The sequence below is a fragment of the Lutjanus erythropterus genome, chromosome 11 (assembly GCF_056507025.1).
Source record: "Lutjanus erythropterus isolate fLutEry1 chromosome 11, fLutEry1.hap2, whole genome shotgun sequence".
Taxonomy (NCBI): domain Eukaryota; kingdom Metazoa; phylum Chordata; class Actinopteri; order Lutjaniformes; family Lutjanidae; genus Lutjanus; species Lutjanus erythropterus.
In genome coordinates, this window is record NC_139327.1 from 38,695,373 (window position 1) to 38,714,894 (window position 19,522).

The 19,522-nt window shown below is 40.0% G+C and overlaps 1 protein-coding gene and 12 non-coding genes across 14 annotated transcripts in view; 11 read left to right on the top strand and 2 right to left on the bottom strand.

Moving 5' to 3' along the window:
- Positions 1–16: 16 nt before the first annotated feature.
- On the bottom strand, positions 17–88 carry trnad-guc (transfer RNA aspartic acid (anticodon GUC)). Its single transcript has one exon. It is a non-coding gene; the product is annotated as a tRNA-Asp (tRNA).
- Positions 89–1,247: 1,159 nt separating this feature from the next.
- Positions 1,248–1,336, top strand: trnay-gua (transfer RNA tyrosine (anticodon GUA)). Its single transcript is given in 2 exon segments — positions 1,248–1,284; positions 1,301–1,336. It is a non-coding gene; the product is annotated as a tRNA-Tyr (tRNA).
- A 564-nt stretch (positions 1,337–1,900) lies between these two features.
- trnay-gua (transfer RNA tyrosine (anticodon GUA)) lies at positions 1,901–1,989 on the top strand. Its single transcript is given in 2 exon segments — positions 1,901–1,937; positions 1,954–1,989. It is a non-coding gene; the product is annotated as a tRNA-Tyr (tRNA).
- Positions 1,990–2,359: 370 nt separating this feature from the next.
- trnay-gua (transfer RNA tyrosine (anticodon GUA)) lies at positions 2,360–2,448 on the top strand. Its single transcript is given in 2 exon segments — positions 2,360–2,396; positions 2,413–2,448. It is a non-coding gene; the product is annotated as a tRNA-Tyr (tRNA).
- A 554-nt stretch (positions 2,449–3,002) lies between these two features.
- On the top strand, positions 3,003–3,091 carry trnay-gua (transfer RNA tyrosine (anticodon GUA)). Its single transcript is given in 2 exon segments — positions 3,003–3,039; positions 3,056–3,091. It is a non-coding gene; the product is annotated as a tRNA-Tyr (tRNA).
- A 373-nt stretch (positions 3,092–3,464) lies between these two features.
- Positions 3,465–3,553, top strand: trnay-gua (transfer RNA tyrosine (anticodon GUA)). Its single transcript is given in 2 exon segments — positions 3,465–3,501; positions 3,518–3,553. It is a non-coding gene; the product is annotated as a tRNA-Tyr (tRNA).
- A 368-nt stretch (positions 3,554–3,921) lies between these two features.
- trnay-gua (transfer RNA tyrosine (anticodon GUA)) lies at positions 3,922–4,010 on the top strand. Its single transcript is given in 2 exon segments — positions 3,922–3,958; positions 3,975–4,010. It is a non-coding gene; the product is annotated as a tRNA-Tyr (tRNA).
- Positions 4,011–4,411: 401 nt separating this feature from the next.
- On the top strand, positions 4,412–4,500 carry trnay-gua (transfer RNA tyrosine (anticodon GUA)). Its single transcript is given in 2 exon segments — positions 4,412–4,448; positions 4,465–4,500. It is a non-coding gene; the product is annotated as a tRNA-Tyr (tRNA).
- Positions 4,501–5,061: 561 nt separating this feature from the next.
- Positions 5,062–5,150, top strand: trnay-gua (transfer RNA tyrosine (anticodon GUA)). Its single transcript is given in 2 exon segments — positions 5,062–5,098; positions 5,115–5,150. It is a non-coding gene; the product is annotated as a tRNA-Tyr (tRNA).
- Positions 5,151–5,523: 373 nt separating this feature from the next.
- Positions 5,524–5,612, top strand: trnay-gua (transfer RNA tyrosine (anticodon GUA)). The gene is given in 2 exon segments: positions 5,524–5,560; positions 5,577–5,612. It is a non-coding gene; the product is annotated as a tRNA-Tyr (tRNA).
- Positions 5,613–5,980: 368 nt separating this feature from the next.
- Positions 5,981–6,069, top strand: trnay-gua (transfer RNA tyrosine (anticodon GUA)). The gene is given in 2 exon segments: positions 5,981–6,017; positions 6,034–6,069. It is a non-coding gene; the product is annotated as a tRNA-Tyr (tRNA).
- Positions 6,070–6,464: 395 nt separating this feature from the next.
- Positions 6,465–6,553, top strand: trnay-gua (transfer RNA tyrosine (anticodon GUA)). Its single transcript is given in 2 exon segments — positions 6,465–6,501; positions 6,518–6,553. It is a non-coding gene; the product is annotated as a tRNA-Tyr (tRNA).
- Positions 6,554–15,986: 9,433 nt separating this feature from the next.
- The window catches only part of st6gal1 (ST6 beta-galactosamide alpha-2,6-sialyltranferase 1), a 29,736-nt gene continuing 26,200 nt past the window's right edge, over positions 15,987–19,522 (bottom strand). For both annotated transcript variants that reach the window (XM_084730064.1, XM_084730065.1), the window contains exons 8-9: positions 17,791–17,965; positions 15,987–17,180 (exon numbers count right to left, since the gene is read on the bottom strand). In XM_084730064.1, the coding sequence (XP_084586190.1) occupies positions 16,909–17,180; positions 17,791–17,965 (447 nt within the window). In that variant the 3' untranslated portion in view covers positions 15,987–16,908. The remainder of the gene's footprint in view (positions 17,181–17,790; positions 17,966–19,522) is intronic.

Below are 19,522 nucleotides of genomic sequence, written 5' to 3' on the forward strand. Positions count from 1 at the left end.
TGGAAAAGATTGTACACTCCCCGTCGGGGAATCGAACCCCGGTCTTCCGCGTGACAGGCGGAGATACTGTCCACTATACTAACGAGGACTGGTACAATTATACCTCTGACCTCACAGAACAAATCATGGAAATCTCCGTACAGCACTTCAGTGTTTTGCATTTGAATGTCAATTACCCATTTTAAAAACTGAAAAAAGTAATTTTCAGTCACTGGTTCTGCCTTAAGCCAACTGAATCAGAATCAGATTTTTTTAATTTGATAGTTAATGACTTACATAAATAGTTTGGTGAAAGCATTAATTGGGGTATACTACTTTGTTCATAATGTAAAAACCCATTTCCGCCAGTAAAAGAAAACATACCTCTGATGTCAGGCAATTATGAGATAAAACGTCGGAATTGTGAGATTAAAAAGTCCTAATTAGAATATAAGAAGGCATTAAAGGTCCAAATCAAATTACAAAAAGTCATGTTTATGAGCTAAAAAAAGAGTCAAAATTACAACATAAAAAAATCAGAAGTATGAGTTAAAGGTCAAAATTATAAGAAATGTCATAACTGATATAAAAGGTCAAAATTCTGAGATAAAAAAAAGGTCATAATTATGAGATAAAAGGTTAAAATTATGAGATGAAAAAAAAATATTAGTTAAAAATTATAATTATGAAATTTAAAAAAGTCGAAATTATGACAACAACATTGAAATTGTAAGTTAAAAAAGGTTTGAATCATCAGTTCAAAAGTCAAAATTATCAGATAAATGGGGAAATATTACTTTTGACATTCTGTCACTGTTGTGGTGGCCGTTTGTTTGTTTTTCTCTATATACTTCAGCATGTATTCATTTATTTATTGACAAATAAGTCACTTTTTGTCCTCCATACTTTTGTAGCTATTTTATCAGCCAGCAGTTTGACAGACAGGGGGCGTCTGCACCCAAAAAGTCTGCAGGCAGTTACTGTTTCATATTTGTCCAACATAACAGATATGTTGTTCTCTTGTGCCAGTTTTCACCATTATGGAAGTGTCCACCTTTTCGTGTAATAAGATGCAACTTTCTTTTAAACTTTTAAACATTTAAACTTCCTCAGAATTGTAATGGACAAACAGATGATGACTCAGCGTTCTTGCCTCAGTAGACATGGTACAAGTAACAGTATTGAATGAGGTAATACTGTACGCAGAGTAAGATGCGTGGCTGTTTGTCATGTCGCTGTAAGTCTTTAGGATGCTGACCTCTGTGTGCCCTTCGATAGCTCAGTTGGTAGAGTGGAGGACTGTAGGTTGTTAATGACAGGTATCCTTAGGTCGCTGGTTCAACTCCGGCTCGAAGGATGAACTTTTCATGGGTTTCCAACTTGTGTTTGGAGTTATGCAAAATGAATATATTTCAGAGGTGTGGATTTCATTGCTCTATTTGTTCAGAAAGAAGGAGCTCATCAACATACACTGATAAATGAAGCGGTCAACACTGACATATAAGCAACATAGCAAAGAGATTGTAATCGTCCTGGACGAGCACCTGTGTAGATGCTCTTGAATGACTTTAACCAGGTACTTGCTTCCTTCATCATCTGAATTGAAGACTTTTTAAAACTTATTACCTTTTCACTGAAGTATCTCTGGCCTGAAGGCCTTGCCTTTTGTGTGTTTCCTTTTGTTGTCATTTCAGATTTGAAAGATTTTGAAGACAGTTTTTTTCAGAGCTGTGGGTTTTGTTGCTTGATTTGTTAGGACAAAAATAAAAGCTTTCTCAGGTCCTTTGGTACATTAAGTGGCCAACTTCAATCTTTAGTAAATTGTGGTTAAAGTAACAGTATTAAATGAGCTACTACATGTTGAGTAAGACAGGTGGCTGTCATGTCGTTGTAAGTCTCTCTGATTTGAAGCAGCATGTGCCCTTCGATAGCTCAGTTGGTAGAGCGGAGGACTGTAGGTTGTTAATGACAGGTATCCTTAGGTCGCTGGTTCAACTCCGGCTCGAAGGATGAGCTTTTCATTCGTCTATAATTTGTGTCTAGAGATATGTGCAATTAATGCATTTCAGAGGTGTGGATTTCATGGCTTGATTTGTTCTGAAAGAAGATGCTCGTTCACATCCTCTGATTAACGTGGTCAACACTGACACATCGTCCTGTGTAGCTGGTATTGAATGGTTTTAACCAGGTAGTTGATTTGTTCATCATCTTAATTTTCTCACTTTCTCAGGTCCTTTGGTACATTAAGTAGCCAATTTCAATCTTCAGTAAATTTGTGGTTAAAGTAACTGTATTGAATGAGGTAATGCTGTACGCAGAGTAAGATGCGTGGCTGTTTGTCATGTCGCTGTAAGTCTTTAGGATGCTGACCTCTGTGTTCCCTTCGATAGCTCAGTTGGTAGAGCGGAGGACTGTAGGTTGTTAATGACAGGTATCCTTAGGTCGCTGGTTCAACTCCGGCTCGAAGGAGGAACTTTTCATTAGTCTACAACTTATGTCTTGAGAGATGCAAAAGTCATAGATTTCAGAGGTGTGGATTTCATTGCTTGATTTGTTCGGAAAAAGAAGAAGTTCATCAACATACACTGATAAATGAAGCGGTCAACACTATGCAACATGATGAACGAAGCAACTACCTGATTAAAGTCATTTGAGAGCATCTACGCAGGTGCTCACCCAGGACGATGACAATGTCTTTGTCATCTGGATTTCAGCAAACACTTATTACCTTTTCACTGAAGTATCTCTGGCCTGAAGGCCTTGCCTTTTGTGTGTTTCCTTTTGTTGTCATTTCAGATTTGAAAGATTTTGAAGACAGTTTTTTTCAGAGCTGTGGGTTTTGTTGCTTGATTTGTTAGGACAAAAATAAAAGCTTTCTCAGGTCCTTTGGTACATTAAGTGGCCAACTTCAATCTTTTGTAAATTGTGGTTAAAGTAACAGTATTAAATGAGCTACTACATGTTGAGTAAGACAGGTGGCTGTCATGTCGCTGTAAGTCTCTCTGATTTGAAGCAGCATGTGCCCTTCGATAGCTCAGTTGGTAGAGCGGAGGACTGTAGGTTGTTAATGACAGGTATCCTTAGGTCGCTGGTTCAACTCCGGCTCGAAGGATGAACTTTTCATTTGTCTATAATTTGTGTCTAGAGATTAACTACTTAACTAATGCATTTCAGAGGTGTGGATTTCATGGCTTGATTTGTTCTGAAAGAAGATGCTCGTTCACATCCTCTGATTAAAGTGGTCAACACTGACACATCGTCCTGTGTAGCTGCTCTCAAATGATTTTAACCAGGTTATTGATTTCTTCATCATCTGAATTTTTCCACTTTCTCAGGTCCTTCGGTACATTAAGTAGCCAATTTCAATCTTCAGTAAATTTGTGGTTAAAGTAACCGTATTGAATGAGGTAATGCTGTACGCAGAGTAAGATGCGTGGCTGTTTGTCATGTCGCTGTAAGTCTTTAGGATGCTGACCTCTGTGTTCCCTTCGATAGCTCAGTTGGTAGAGCGGAGGACTGTAGGTTGTTAATGACAGGTATCCTTAGGTCGCTGGTTCAACTCTGGCTCGAAGGATGAGCTTTTTCATTAGTCTACAACTTATGTCTTGAGAGATGCAAAAGTCATGGATTTCAGAGGTGTGGATTTCATGGCTTGATTTGTTCTGAAAGAAGATGCTCGTTGACATCCTCTGATTAAAGTGGTCAACACTGACACATCGTCCTGTGTAGCTGGTATTGAATGGTTTTAACCAGGTAGTTGATTTGTTCATCATCTTAATCTTCTCACTTTCTCAGGTCCTTTGGTACATTAAGTGGCCAATTTCAATCTTCAGTAAATTTGTGGTTAAAGTAACAGTATTGAATGAGCTACTGTACATTGAGTAAGACAGGTGACTGTTTGTTATTTCACTGTAACTCTTTCTGATTTCTGACTGTGTGTGTCCTTCGATAGCTCAGTTGGTAGAGCGGAGGACTGTAGGTTGTTAATGACAGGTATCCTTAGGTCGCTGGTTCAACTCCGGCTCGAAGGATGAGCTTTTCATTCGTCTATAATTTGTGTCTAGAGATTAAATACTTAACTAATGCATTTCAGAGGTGTGGATTTCATGGCTTGATTTGTTCTGAAAGAAGATGCTCGTTCACATCCTCTGATTAAAGTGGTCAACACTGACACATATACCACATGACAAAAAGAGGTTATGGTCGTCCTGTGTAGCTGCTCTCAAATGATTTTAACCAGGTTATTGATTTCTTCATCATCTGAATTTTTCCACTTTCTCAGGTCCTTTGGTACATTAAGTAGCCAATTTCAATCTTCAGTAAATTTGTGGTTAAAGTAACAGTATTGAATGAGGTAATGCTGTACGCAGAGTAAGATGCGTGGCTGTTTGTCATGTCGCTGTAAGTCGTTAGGATACTAACCTCTGTGTTCCCTTCGATAGCTCAGTTGGTAGAGCGGAGGACTGTAGATTGTTAATGACAGGTATCCTTAGGTCGCTGGTTCAACTCCGGCTCGAAGGATGAGCTTTTCATTTGTCTACAACTTATGTCTTGAGAGATGCAAAAGTCATAGATTTCAGAGGTGTGGATTTCATTGCTTGATTTGCTCGGAAAAAGAAGTTGTTCATCAACATACACTGATAAATGAAGCGGTCAACACTGACATATACGCAACATGATGAACGAAGCAACTACCTGGTTAAAGTCATTTGAGAGCATCTACGCAGGTGCTCAGCCAGGACGATGACAATGTCTTTGTCATCTGGATTTCAGCAAACACTTATTACCTTTTCACTGAAGTATCTCTGGCCTGAAGGCCTTGCCTTTTGTGTGTTTCCTTTTGTTGTCATTTCAGATTTGAAAGATTTTGAAGACAGTTTTTTTCAGAGCTGTGGGTTTTGTTGCTTGATTTGTTAGGACAAAAATAAAAGCTTTCTCAGGTCCTTTGGTACATTAAGTGGCCAACTTCAATCTTTTGTAAATTGTGGTTAAAGTAACAGTATTAAATGAGCTACTACATGTTGAGTAAGACAGGTGGCTGTCATGTCGCTGTAAGTCTCTCTGATTTGAAGCAGCATGTGCCCTTCGATAGCTCAGTTGGTAGAGCGGAGGACTGTAGGTTGTTAATAACAGGTATCCTTAGGTTGCTGGTTCAACTCCGGCTTGAAGGATGAGCTTTTCATTTGTCTATAATTTGTGTCTAGAGATTAACTACTTAACTAATGCATTTCAGAGGTGTGGATTTCATGGCTTGATTTGTTCTGAAAGAAGATGCTCGTTCACATCCTCTGATTAAAGTGGTCAACACTGACACATCGTCCTGTGTAGCTGCTCTCAAATGATTTTAACCAGGTTATTGATTTCTTCATCATCTGAATTTTTCCACTTTCTCAGGTCCTTCGGTACATTAAGTAGCCAATTTCAATCTTCAGTAAATTTGTGGTTAAAGTAACCGTATTGAATGAGGTAATGCTGTACGCAGAGTAAGATGCGTGGCTGTTTGTCATGTCGCTGTAAGTCTTTAGGATGCTGACCTCTGTGTTCCCTTCGATAGCTCAGTTGGTAGAGCGGAGGACTGTAGGTTGTTAATGACAGGTATCCTTAGGTCGCTGGTTCAACTCTGGCTCGAAGGATGAGCTTTTTCATTAGTCTACAACTTATGTCTTGAGAGATGCAAAAGTCATGGATTTCAGAGGTGTGGATTTCATGGCTTGATTTGTTCTGAAAGAAGATGCTCGTTGACATCCTCTGATTAAAGTGGTCAACACTGACACATCGTCCTGTGTAGCTGGTATTGAATGGTTTTAACCAGGTAGTTGATTTGTTCATCATCTTAATCTTCTCACTTTCTCAGGTCCTTTGGTACATTAAGTGGCCAATTTCAATCTTCAGTAAATTTGTGGTTAAAGTAACAGTATTGAATGAGCTACTGTACATTGAGTAAGACAGGTGACTGTTTGTTATTTCACTGTAACTCTTTCTGATTTCTGACTGTGTGTGCCCTTCGATAGCTCAGTTGGTAGAGCGGAGGACTGTAGGTTGTTAATGACAGGTATCCTTAGGTCGCTGGTTCAACTCCGGCTCGAAGGATGAGCTTTTCGTGCGTTTCCAACTGTTTGGAGTTATGCAGAAGTCATAGATTTCAGAGGTGTGGATTTCGTTACTTGATTTGTTCTGAAAGAAGATGCTCGTCCACATCCTCTAATTAAAGTGGTCAACACTGACACATATACAACATGACAAAAAGAGGTTATGGTCGTCCTGTGTAGCTGCTCTCAAATGATTTTAACCAGGTTATTGATTTCTTCATCATCTGAATTTTCTCACTTTCTCAGGTCCTTTGGTACATTAAGTAGCCAATTTCAATCTTCAGTAAATTTGTGGTTAAAGTAACCGTATTGAATGAGGTAATGCTGTACGCAGAGTAAGATGCGTGGCTGTTTGTCATGTCGCTGTAAGTCGTTAGGATGCTGACCTCTGTGTTCCCTTCGATAGCTCAGTTGGTAGAGCGGAGGACTGTAGGTTGTTAATGACAGGTATCCTTAGGTCGCTGGTTCAACTCCGGCTCGAAGGATGAGCTTTTCATGGGTTTCCAGCTGTTTGGAGTTATGCAAAATGAATATATTTCAGAGGTGTGGATTTTAAGGTTCATCCACATCCAGTGCCACATTAGATGGCCAGCTTCACACGCACCAGTGTTAGAGCCTATACTGTACATAGAGTGTCTGTAGGTGACTGTTTGCTTTGCTGCTGTTAACTCTTTGGGAATCCAAGGTTGTGTGCTCCTGGTTTTGATGGTTTAGTTGGTAGAGCGGACAGGTTGTTAATGACAGGTATCCTTGGGTCACTGGTTCAACTCTGTAGACCTGGGAAAGCTTGTATTTTTGTTCAAACAAATCAAAAAATGAAACCCACACCTCTAAAAAAAATTGCTTTCGCAATCTTTCAAATCTGAAATGACAACAGAAGGAAACAGACAACAGTCAGGGCCTTGAAAAGTTAACTAGTATTTGCTCAAATTCAGATGATAAAAGAAGCAACTACCTGATTAAAGTCATTTAAAAGCACCTACACAGGACGGACACAACCTCTTTTTGCCGTGTTGTATACGTACCAGCGCTGACCACTTAATTAATTAGCGGTTCTTTCTGAACAAATCAAGTAATGAAATCCACACCTCTGATAGGTGTTACTTTTTCATCTCTCCAGACACAGATTGGAAACTGATGCGGTTGGTTAAAAAGAATGTAATCCTTTCAATTGTTCTTTTGCAAAACAAAGACTGTAAACTTTTATGTAATAATATTTTAATTATAGGTCATTTTTACATACATAAATCAAATAGCTGATTCTTTTATTTCAAAAAATTCTCTTAGTCTTAGTAGAAGAGCCTTGAGACTATCTGATTTACTTGAATTATATTTTATTTAAATCCCTCTTTCATTTAATTTATCTACTTTTTTATTGTAATTGTATTACTTTATTTATTAGTGCTATTTGGGTTTGTTTTGTTTATTTTATTTTAGTGTTCTGATTGAAATGATACTGCCTATTTTTTATTTTAATGATGCTGAATAAAGGTTAGAAAAACCAGCGGTGTCATTAAAAACATTAAGACGGTGCTTTGAAGCCACCCAGTGGACAAACACCTGCATTACACCTCCCACCACACTTCTGGTCCTAAACACTCTGTCATTGGTCTGAATTTTTATTTTATTTATTTAAAGCATATTGTGTGTATAGCGTGATATATATCAATTTTATGTAAAGTTATTAAAGACTAAAAAAATTCAACTTATTAAAGATGAAAAAAAGTCTTTTAACTTTGATTCTTTAAGAATGAGATCCAGAGCCATTTTGTTGTTGTTCTTTATTGGCAGATGGCCTCAGTTTTTAAGTTTTAAATACATGTATTGTTTTCATCAGAACATCCAGACAGATGTGTTTCACTCTCGATTGTCACGACCTCCTGCTCACACAGAGAAAATGGCTGACGTGACACCTGAAACATAAAGTCATTAACCAAACATCATGTAAACGGTTCACAGACGGCTTTTGTAACACGATGGGGAAGCTTCAAAATACAACATTAATAATAATTATAATAATAATTCATTCAACAGAAGCAGTTTGACTTAAACATTTACAGCACTGGTTTTGGAATCTGATGCATGCAGGGTTAAAAATACAGCAAATGAAACCAGAGACGCAGGGTCATGACCCACAGTTTAGAGCCATGAAGTGGGTTTTATAGCCTCTGTGAAAGTGAAATATAATATTCAGGTAGCGCGGACGTTACATCAGTGGTTCCCAGCCATCTTGGCTCGTGATCCCCTAAAATAAACCTACTTGTGACCCCCCCCACACACACTTTTTAAACTGGCTAACAACATGATCCATGTGTACCCAAAGTGGGATTGAAGAAGTACAATATCCAATATTTAACCAGAAAACAGGACTAAAGGTTTTTTAGCCATGCTAGCAGTTCTGTGAGGCCGCACTTAAGCATAGCTGGGCTTTGAGCTAAATGGTAGCATCACGTCCATGATGCTACCACACGCACAGTGACGATGTTAGCATAACCACCATCATCAATTAAAGTATTGACGCATATACACCAATTAAATTGACCCGTTCTAAGTCTCCCTCCGATAACAAGGTTGCTACCTTAGTCAGCTTTCTCCTTTCCTGCTTCCTGTATGTGCTCACTTTGTTTACATTGAAAAGAAAACCACATTATAAAAACAGTTAGAAGATGCTGTAAAAAGAAACCTAAATAGTATATAGTCACATCTTAAGTGGCTAGCAGATCTAGACCAGCTGCCTAGTTAGCTTGCAGTTTGGGAATATTAGCTATCATCTGTAACTAGCTAGCTAACCATTGATGTAGATTAGCTAGTTAGCTTGCAAATTGCTAACATTAGCTAACATATGATACAACTATGTAGCTTTTACATGTCACACCTTTTAACCATCTACAAAATGTGGTTTTCTTTTCAACACAGACGAGCCCAGCACACATCATCTAAGTACAGGAAACAGGAAATGAGAAAGTTCACATAAGGGTCGGGAGTCAATTAAAGTATTGGACACAATTTGATCTGATGATGGCGCTGGATTAAGAGTTGTGTTCACACAGACAGTGAAGCAAATTCTTTGCACGGTACAATTACATACACAGGCGATGCAAATATGTGATTAGACGCAAATTTCTGCTGGTTAATGCAAATGGCACGAATACTTGAAATTCATGTGAGGTGTAATTATTCGAGTTGAGCGGAAAATTCAGTTGTAGCACTGGGCAGAAAGGTCTCCTGTGACTGATGACTTCAGTCAGACACACAGGGCACCTGTGCCTGCTGTTGCTAGCTTACAGCTAACGTGTTCTAGCTGTTTAGGGCGCAGACAAAAAAATTCACTTTGCTTTATGTGTGAACACACCATAAGGGGACATGAATATCTGAGTAATAATCCATCCAATAGTTGTTGAGATACTCAACTTGAAACCACAGATGTAAATCTCATAGTGGCGCTGAAAGAAAAGTCAGAATCACCTGAACAGAAATTTGTGAGAGTCTGGACTGACCAACACTCATTCCTAGAGCCAGGCAGCTAGCATCGCTAAAAACAACACAAGTTAATATTTTGGACATATTTTACTTAAGAACAAGCAAACTGCGTTATTTGCATTTACACATCAGCTCTTGATGTTTCATGAACGTTAATTAAAATAGAGTCAACTGATGGCAGAACTTTTCCATTGTTTTGAAATGCTCACAAAAGGCAGTTGTCTGTTTCTAGGGCAGATGGAAGCTGTGTTTTTCTTCGTATTTTTGTTGTCACAAGTGACAAGAATCCAGTCCCACAAGAAAATAAAAGAAGACATAAAAAAAAGTACAATCAACCACATGAAACCACAGTTAACAGCTCAACAACCAACCCTCTGAGAAACCAAGAGGGTGAAGGCAAAGCGGGGGGGAAAAGTACATCTGTAAGCTAAAATAAAATGCCTCTTAAAGGTTTCACACAAACGTACACTGACGGCTGAAATTAAACGAGCAGGAGTCGGGACAAGAGTGCAACTGCATAGGGAGAAAATGTTCTCCTAGTTTTCCTCTGAAATGCAATGACATCAATTATTCAAGTGTTTGCCTCCTGAATAAACAATAACGACCTGGTAAAAAACATGAAACTGAAATGATTAGAAAAACAATAGAGGAGCCATTTTGTTTCTGGGAGACCGCTCGAGCTCTGATTCAGTCGGCCTCAGGCTGAGGTGATGGTGGGATTTAATGGATCCTGGGGCACTGTTGACTCCCACCCTCCCACCTACTGTCCTGTGAATGTCCCCTGTCACCTCCAAAGTTCCCATTTGGTACAAAGTACAGAGCAAATAACACATGGCAGCTTCATCACCACACAGACATGCAGATAAGACTGGGAATTATGCCTGAACAGTCATGCTAGCAGCTCTGTTAGACTGCACTTTAGCACAGCCATGCTTTGAGCTAAATGCTAACATGCTTACAATAGAGTGCTGCAGGAATGAGTCCTAGAATCTGGAAACCACTGTGCACAGTAAATACCCCACTCATGAATTTTGAAGCTTTTTCATGCCTTAAAAAAAGACAGTTGCTATCAAGTGGCTAAATGAGACTACAGAGGCCATCAAGGACATTTAACGTCAACACAGCGAACACTAGCGCTGTAGTTCATTCATAACCTAACATTAGCTTACTTCTGGCGATGACATTTACGCTTCAAGCATCATAAAGTTAGTGGTGATTTGTGAGGATTATCTTGCTGAACAAGACCTGCAAGTATCAAACTTTTTTTGCACTACAAAGTTTATTTTCTGCACTAATCAAACATCTAGTGGACAAATACCATCAGCTTGTTGTGGAGGGAACGAGAGCGGTGCTAACTTCAAGGTCGCCCCAAAAAAATCTGTCATCCCTGCAGCTATCTATGACAATGCTAATATGCTGATGTTAAGCTGGTATGTTTACAGTGTCAACCATCTGAGTTCAGTGTGTTAGTAAATACAGCTGAGGACAACGAGAACATCATTCGTTTTGCAGGTATTTGCAAATAAAGTAGGTAAGTAAGTATTTGACACTGAAACTTTGACCAGATGGTGGCACTAGAATAAAAAAAAAAAAAAAAAAAAAAAACAGAGGATCACCAAACATGAATGTTTGTACCATTTTTCATGGCAATCCATCCAAAAGTTGTTGACACGTTTCACTCAAATGACATTAAAGTCCAACTGAAATTAAGTTGCATTTTTTTTGTTTGCTACAGCGCACAGATTGGATCTGTACCTCACTTTTACTGCATGTTTTATGTTTTTTGGTTTTACGATGGTGCCCCCTAGTTTTGCATTAATTCCACGGCAGGGCAATTTCTGTGTTCCCAGGGTTCTATGTTCCCCAGGTTTTTATGGCACGTAATGGGTTAGGGATTAGAGATTAGCATAGACACAGGGCCCTAGGAACATAGGACCCTGGAAATATAGGACTGTGGGAACATAGGACCTTGGAAGCATAGGACCCCGGGAATATAGGACTAGGAATGCACTGATTGATCAGACGAAGATCAGTACGAGATGATATTTGCCTTGTTGACTGCATTCGGCAAATCAGCAAACAAGATGACATCCCAAGATCCTATTTTCCCCGGCTCTACATCACACATAAGGGATAAGCGTTAGATATTAGCACAGAGCAGAGGATGATGGGAACATAAGACCCTGGGAAGTTTGACCCTGGGAAGATAGGAGTCCTGCAAACTTAAGACCCTAGGAACATAGGTCCCTGATGATCCTGGGATCTTAGGACCCTGTGAACCTGTGACTCTGGGATCTTAGGACCCTGGAACATAGGACCCTGGGATTTAGGACATTAGGAACTTAGGATCCTGGAACACATGCTCCCATTTGACAGAAAGCCATTTGCTATCTGTCTGCTTGGACTGTGATCTTTTTGCAAGACCTTGTATCCTTACAACCAAGATCAAACCAATGAGGTTTCTATTTCTTAATTAAGAAAAATCTGATATTTTAACACATAACATCCATCTTCCATGGAGCATCACAGTCACACTGTCTACTCCAGGCTCATTGTTTTTTTACATGCACATGACCTGGCTCACATGTGATGATTCTCATAACAATATGCACATCAATGGTCACGTTTAGTGCAGAAAAATCAAACGATAACAGCTGAATTCGTGCCATGCGGAAAACTTCTCTGTTCATCAGAGATATAGAGAGTTCTTGCTTTCTCTTCTTGCTACACTATTTTGAAGAAAACTTTTACAGATGATACACATGCGTTAGTAATAATAGAATAAAAGTCATAATACCCTGGAGGCTGTTCTTTACTGCGATTATATTGGAAATACAACAGAGCTGCGGTTGTGTGAGCAGACTGGAGTTTTAGTTCCTCAAACATTTTGCAGACACAGTTAGATGATTTACCCAGCCAGGCAGCTTACCTACTATTTTAAACCACAGTTTTGTGCTAATAATGCTAGCATAGATGTCTTCTTTGAGGTAGAAACAACTAAAACATATAATTGGTTCAGGTTGTTAAGGTAATATGAGACCAGCTTGGTCAGGTGTGTTTAGGTGGTAGTTTAGCATAGAGATGATAACCAGCTACAGTCCAGCAGATAATCCCTGTAAAACTATGTGTAATTTTTTGCATTTTATTTTGTTGTTAAGAAACAAAGAAAATATATTGTGTTAATTAGTGATTTATCGATTTTTTTGGTATGCTTTTCTTCACCTTTGGACAGAGCTAGGCTAGCAGTTTTCCCTGCTTCCAGTCTTTATGCTAAGCTAAACTAACTGTCTCCTGAGGTAAATATTATATATGGTTGCTAATAAATATTTTTTCTTTAAAGGAATTAGCACAGCTAACTTTGTACAAGACTTTACACACTATATTAGCTAGCTGCTACCTTAGCATCACATAGAGAAGCAAAGTCCCCCTGCTCCCGGTGGGTCACCACGGGACCTTATTTTGGAAATATTATGTATGGTACTCAAAAACAAGAGATTTTTTTTAAAAATTCTGTTTGAATTGTGCCATGAATCAAACAAAGGCTGTTTATCAACGTCAGATTATTCAAGTCCACGCACACGTCTGTTCGGGAGTATAATCCAGGCCTGACTCTACTTCAGCTGGAGCTCTCAACATGGTCGCACTTTCACCTCTTTTAATACTTTTTCCGTCCTTCTAGAGGAAGGAGGTGAAATGTGCCGAGGTGATGGATTCTGTGCGAGACGTTGTTGTCCAAAGCTTTAGGACCAAACTCTGAATTATCTCAAAATTATCAAAACATTTTATGTGGAATTCATGGCACAATTTAAAGAGGATAAAAAAAAAAACTAGCCTCTTAACTAGCCTACCAAGAAAAGGGGAAGAGAAGGGGCTTTGTCTCTCCGTTGCAGCCAAAACTGTGTTTAGTTTACCCACTTCTCAGAGGAAATGTTGCAGTTAAAAGTGTTGCTCTGATTCAGGATTCTGTGTATGAATATTTGAAGAAGTAAGACTCTGTTCTGCTTCACACATCTGAGTCACAGAATCACACTGAAGACCTCCTGGGTGTTACTGCTCTAATATATACACCATGTAAGAGTTATAAAAAGATTACTGGGAACAGGTGGTTACAGGGTTGACAGTGTCGGTACAAAATGTTTAACTTGGGAGTTTTTTTACTGGATTGTTGGGTCAGGAGGTTACAGGAGGAGTCAAGTCATCAGCAGGCAGCATTTTCTTCAGTGACAGATCCAGGTGTGTGTGTGTGCGGCATGCAGAGACATTCAGCTCTCTGACCAATTCACTCGCTCCACAGGTTTCATAAAGGAGCAGTCCAACATTTCAGTGACATCCGCTGGTTCTCTTGTGTTCTCCAGAATCAGATGAGTAGATCGTATTCATCTCGGTGGATCCAGCGCAGAGCGTTTGCGCCCGAGCAGCAGGGGGGCAAACACACCTTCAGACAAAGCTGTTTGATTCACATGTATCTTATTTAAGGTAGAGCTGACTCTTGGATGGACTGTATTTACTGGATTTAATATCAAGTTAATCACCAGTCCAACTGTGTCTGGAGTCCCCTGCTGCTGGCTGAGAGTTACTACATCCATATTTTACTCTACTTTTTATTATGTTGTAGTTTAAACACCCTTTTTGATTTGTGTTTGCTCTCAGACTGTGTCCACAGTAACTCTAATTTTTATGATGCTGTTTTTACGAGTGTTTCTGAGTCATAAGTCAAAAGATCTCTATCCGTGCTGAAAGACATCTTCTTCTCGGTCCTCTTTTAAGTTGGCAAAAACAAAAACTGCACTGGTTAAAACTCAGTTCAGTCTCCTCCTGCTCTCTGTCATAACACATCAATCAGTTAAAAAATAATTAATTAAAATTCTTGCTTAAATGTTCCCTCATCCACTCTGAGTTGAGCTGTTTGACTGAAACTCCACCTCGGTCAGTCGGAGCAGTTTTTGCAGTGGAAGCGTCTCTCTTGCAGTTGTTTTCAGGTGGCAGTAAGAGTTTTGCGCGCTGCCCCGCGTGACGCTCCCTCCTGGTTTTGCACCAGCGCTCTGCTCAAGTTAAAAAAACTTCAGCTCAGAGCAGAAAATGTCAGTGTCATTTTTTCCCTCCATTTTCCAGACGGGCCTTCTGTGGTGGTGACAGCAGTTAACAGATGCTTGGAAATAACAATGGAGGATGACTTCCAGACGTGGCTGTTGCTGGATGCCCAAAGCTAAATGATTTTTACCAACTGATTTGACCAGAACAGAGTCCTAGAAACAAATCAGTCCAGTACTTGAGATCTTATGTTAGTTGTTAATCATTTATTTAAGCCATTTAAGCTGTTAAGCTAACGTTAGCTCACTTTCAGCGTCCACTTGGACAACCTGCAAGCCTGCAGATACTCTTGTTTAGTTACAGACGTTGAGCTGATGTCATAAGATTTATACAACTCTGTGTTTTTTTGAGAGAAGAAAGAAAGAAGAAGATGCATTTTAAATTTTAACAAGCTTAATGTGGGCGTACTCTGGACACCACTTAACACCACTGATCACAGTAAGTAAACTTTCCTTCTCACACAGTCTGAGAACAAACACTCTCACATTTGGAGGAGTCCGCTGACTTCAAGCCAAGACTTCCTGCTGCTTGAAGAAGTTCTTTTCAAGCCCTGAAAATAGGGCAGTAAAAAATTCTAAAAAACTAAAACTCCAAGCTACAGGAAGCGTGTCAGAAACCAACATGAAGCAGCTGTAAAATTTTCTGTCGCATGGACAGACTGATTGTTATGAACTCCTAAGACTAATTTCAAACTGAGCTGAATCAGATTGGTCCTCAGAATGATCGATTATTGGGGAAGCAGTATCGGCAGTGATCCAGAAACTGATCTAGACTCTAGTTGACTCCGCCATCGAACAAAGAAAATTAAAAAAATTGTGCTCAATGTGAAACAGCTGCTGTTCAAACAACTGAAAGGAAAACAGCTTTGTGATTGAGTTTCAAAATAAAAGTCAAAGATGGAAGTGAAGGAGTGAGAGCGGCGCCTCACAGTGGAATGACTCGTATGTTACAATATTTACATCTCAAAGGTGAAGGCTCTCTCTGTACAGGTCTGTGTGGTGGACTGTGATGGTGTCTGGCTGTGAGGACTGTTTTTTTTTTTTTTTAATTAATGATCCTGGCCGGGTCTCGCTTCTTCAGCAGGTTAGTTTACGACTTTGGTTAAAGACTACGATTAAAGTAAAGGACCATACCGTTGATTTGACATGTTTCAGTACTGTGTACACTTCACATTACTGATGATTCCAAAGAAGTTTGCAAACGTGAAACCTACTTGGGAACTGAAAATTAATATTTTCCTTTGCACTGAGGCATGTGCGAGTTGACTACAAAAAAGCAGAAAATAAATACTCGTGGATCTATAAGCTGTGAAAATAGTCCCCAACAAATGCACTTTTCTTCTGTTTGTGTCGCCTGCGTGCAGGAGCTTTTTTTTGTTTGGGAAATCAATCTAAAATCTGACAGTGTGCTTTGGAAAACACTTGCAAAGTGTACATGTGTTTTAAAGCAACATTGTGTAACTATTCTACCTAAAAATAACAAAATCATTTTAATGCTTTAGTGGTCAGTTTGCTACAAGTGCATAACGCTTCACAGCATTACCATAGATGGCTTCACTTGTGGCTAAAGTAGCCGCTAAGTTCTGCTAACTGCAGCTGCTGTTACCTAGTTAAATACCAGCTATGTTAGCCGCACTGCCCGGACTTTGAGTGAATGTTGCTTTTAATGATTGGTGAGAACTTTGAGAAATAAAAGGCTGCAAGACTGACGCTGAGCTGGTCTTCTTGCTGCTGGATTAGCCGGTGATATTAGCTAGCTTGCTATGTCTTGTGTTGTTTCACTTGCCTTGGGTTAGGTTGTGTTAGCAAAGCTGTTCGCTAGTTTATACAAAAGCACATCTACAGCTGTTGTTATTTACGACAGCGATGTCAGTGAATTGCACTGAAACTGAAATCATGCTAAACATAAAGTTGAACAGAGACACAAATTGCAAAAAACACTCTAAAGAAAACTGACTAAAATCTTCAAAAACAGCGGTATGGTCCTTTAAGGGTTGTTATTAGGGTTCAGGGATTAACTTCATCAGTGGAAAGTCTTCATGAGGATATGGATGTGTGAACAGCAGGCACATCTATTGGTGTGTGTGTGTGTGTGTGTGTGTGTGTGTGTTCCAGTGTCGACAGCCTGTAATAACAACATGTAATATTCAGAGTGAGCGGCACAGCGTTCCTTTTGGTTCGGCAGTGAGTATGAAGTGTTCATGCGTCTGTCCTCGTCGTTACGTGTCTTCATGCATCGCGTGTGTCTGTGCTTCGCTGTGTTTCCCCAGTCAGCGGCTGGCGGCACCTCCTGCAGCCCGCGTGCAATTCAGCGTGCCGAGCCCCGGCAGCGTGACGCGTCCGTGGTTGTAGATGTCGCGGTCGCGGCCCTGGTTCATCCGTTTGACCAGGTTCTTCTCGTACAGCAGAGGGTGGTAGGCGCCGAGCGTGCAGGCGGCGTCAAAGAAACGCTGGTAGTAATGGCAGAGCTCTGTCTTCCTGCGGGACGGCAGGAACTCGTAAACGTGCACCACCTCGCACAGTGACATCATCAGGACAGTGCCTGGACAGGATACACAGAGAGGACGCGTCAAATAAAGGAGAAATCTGTAATATATTCACAGTTAAATGACCATGATAGGTCATCAGAGATAAAGGAAACAAGCAAAACTGAAATATTCGCTTCTCTGATAACAACAGGCAGTGTTTAGGAGTCAAAAGGAATTATTAATAATCTTTAAGAACAGTTAAATTGAGCAATTTGTTAATGGGGTTTGGCAGGCAGTGAGACAGGAAGCCCACAGTGTGTATTTTCAGAGCAGCAGGCTTAGTTTTACACTGACTTGTGCTCCTGCAGTATTCCTGCTGCCTGCCTGAGCCTCCTCGACTCTGGGGAGGAGGGGACTCGAAGAAACAACTCGCTTCAACCATAGACCGTATATTAAACAGGGATTCAACCAATTTAATTAACTGTCTAAGGCTCCAACTCGCTGTTTGGACTGCAGTTCTCATTTTTGGACGTGCAGTTGTCACATATTACTCCTCTGACATGTGATCATATCTGATACAAGAATAGTTTCCATCCCAGACGTCCCAGCCAGGCTGACTCAGCGACGGCAAGACCCCAGAAATAAAAGATTAAAAACAGGATGTGGCGAGGGAGTTTCACATACCAAGCAGGCCAGACGAGGGCGGGTTCTTCTGGATGGGCTCGGCCATGTTGTCTTGTATTCGTTGCCAGACCTGCCACTCAAAGCGAGGATGCAGGATGTAGAAGGGCTGCATGGGATGGAGCCTCCTGTATCTCTGGTACTGGGTGAAGATGGGGTAGTCTGTCCTGTTGAACCACTGCGGGGAGAAGAAACTTTATTTGCATTGCACTTTTATCAACAACTGATTTTTACATACGTGTAAAAGTGTGTGCTGAAAAAAAACAACTAGTAGATCTGCATCCACTGATCTCAGGGATGGACAGAGCATCATCCATCAGTTCAGATCCATCACATGGCCCTTTGCTGCTTATCTTTCTCCCTTCTCTCTCCCCCATTTCCTCAATCTGCGGCTGTCCATAAAGGCTTAAAGGCCCAAAAATCTTTAAAAACAATTGGAGCAAGGACATTTAATGCTTTAAAAGTGATAAATGAGATTTTAAAATCAATATGGAATAAAACGGGCAGCCATTTGTTTTTGTTTTTGTTTTATGTCTGTGACAACTTGTGCAGCAGGGAGGGAGCTCTGACTGATGCCAGCATGAAGTGCATTACAGTGGCCCCGGCTGAAAAATAAAAATAAACCATGTATAACCTTATGTAAATCAGACAGAGCTTATTTTGAGCTGAAAGAAACACGACTGAACAATAGCGCTGCTTGATAAGATATAAAAAAAATCATGCTGGGATTATTTTGACAGATATGACTCATGACGAGTGGGAATGTTCAATTTTGCACAACAACTTTCATTTTCACTGAAAAGGAAACTTCAAAATGTATTTGTTGGGGTCCGTTCCGAAAAGAAAACCCTACACTTGACTTTCATGTGGAGGACAACGTGTCCGTGTCTCTGCACACATTTTTCTTTTTATTAAAACATTTCACTCCTCACTTTAGCTTCAAAGCAGAGAACTGCACCATTATTTCTACCAGGCTGGTGGAGTTTGTAGGAGAAACGGCTCTGATCTCCCATTTATCGTCATTCAATTTTTAAAAAGTTTTGCGTCATGAAGCGTTTGACATCCATGAAGCAGGTAAAGAGATGATATAAACATCTGAGTATAACTGAGTGTCGACCACAAAACAATGGTGGGACACACTGTGATTTTAAATGATCTGGCCACGAGGAGGCATGTACGTGAAAAGTAACAGACGCCCGAGGACGGATCTTTGGGGAACACTACGACTGAAATGAGGACATGAAATTAACTGGTTTAAAAAGATTTCTTCCAGCACCTTAGATAAAAAAAAAAGATCTGTAATTGTAAAGTAATAGAGGATCCAGGTTAGTTTTCTTTTCAGTGTGGTGCCATTATGGCCTCTGTTCTGTTCTGGTGTCTGCACACAACTGGCAGTTATTAATAGCCAGACGTTTTCCTTCCCCTGGAAATTAGCTTCGGCTTGAAACAGACTTCAGACACCGTTCATGCAACTGTGAATGTTTTCTGTAGTCGTCCCTCTGGAGGCAAAGATACACTGTGATTTGAATTATGCTGGCAAAAATCGTGATAACTCAAACACAGACATGATACACATATTTTTAGATTCTGTAGAACTTTCACTTTCAGTTTGTTATTATCTCTGGTATCTCTTCCAAATAAATGTCCATAAATCTGCTTAGAAAAAGAGACGCTCCTTATGTAACTGCAGACTTTTCCAGAGAATCATCGCGTTTTTCATTTTTTTTCTATATCA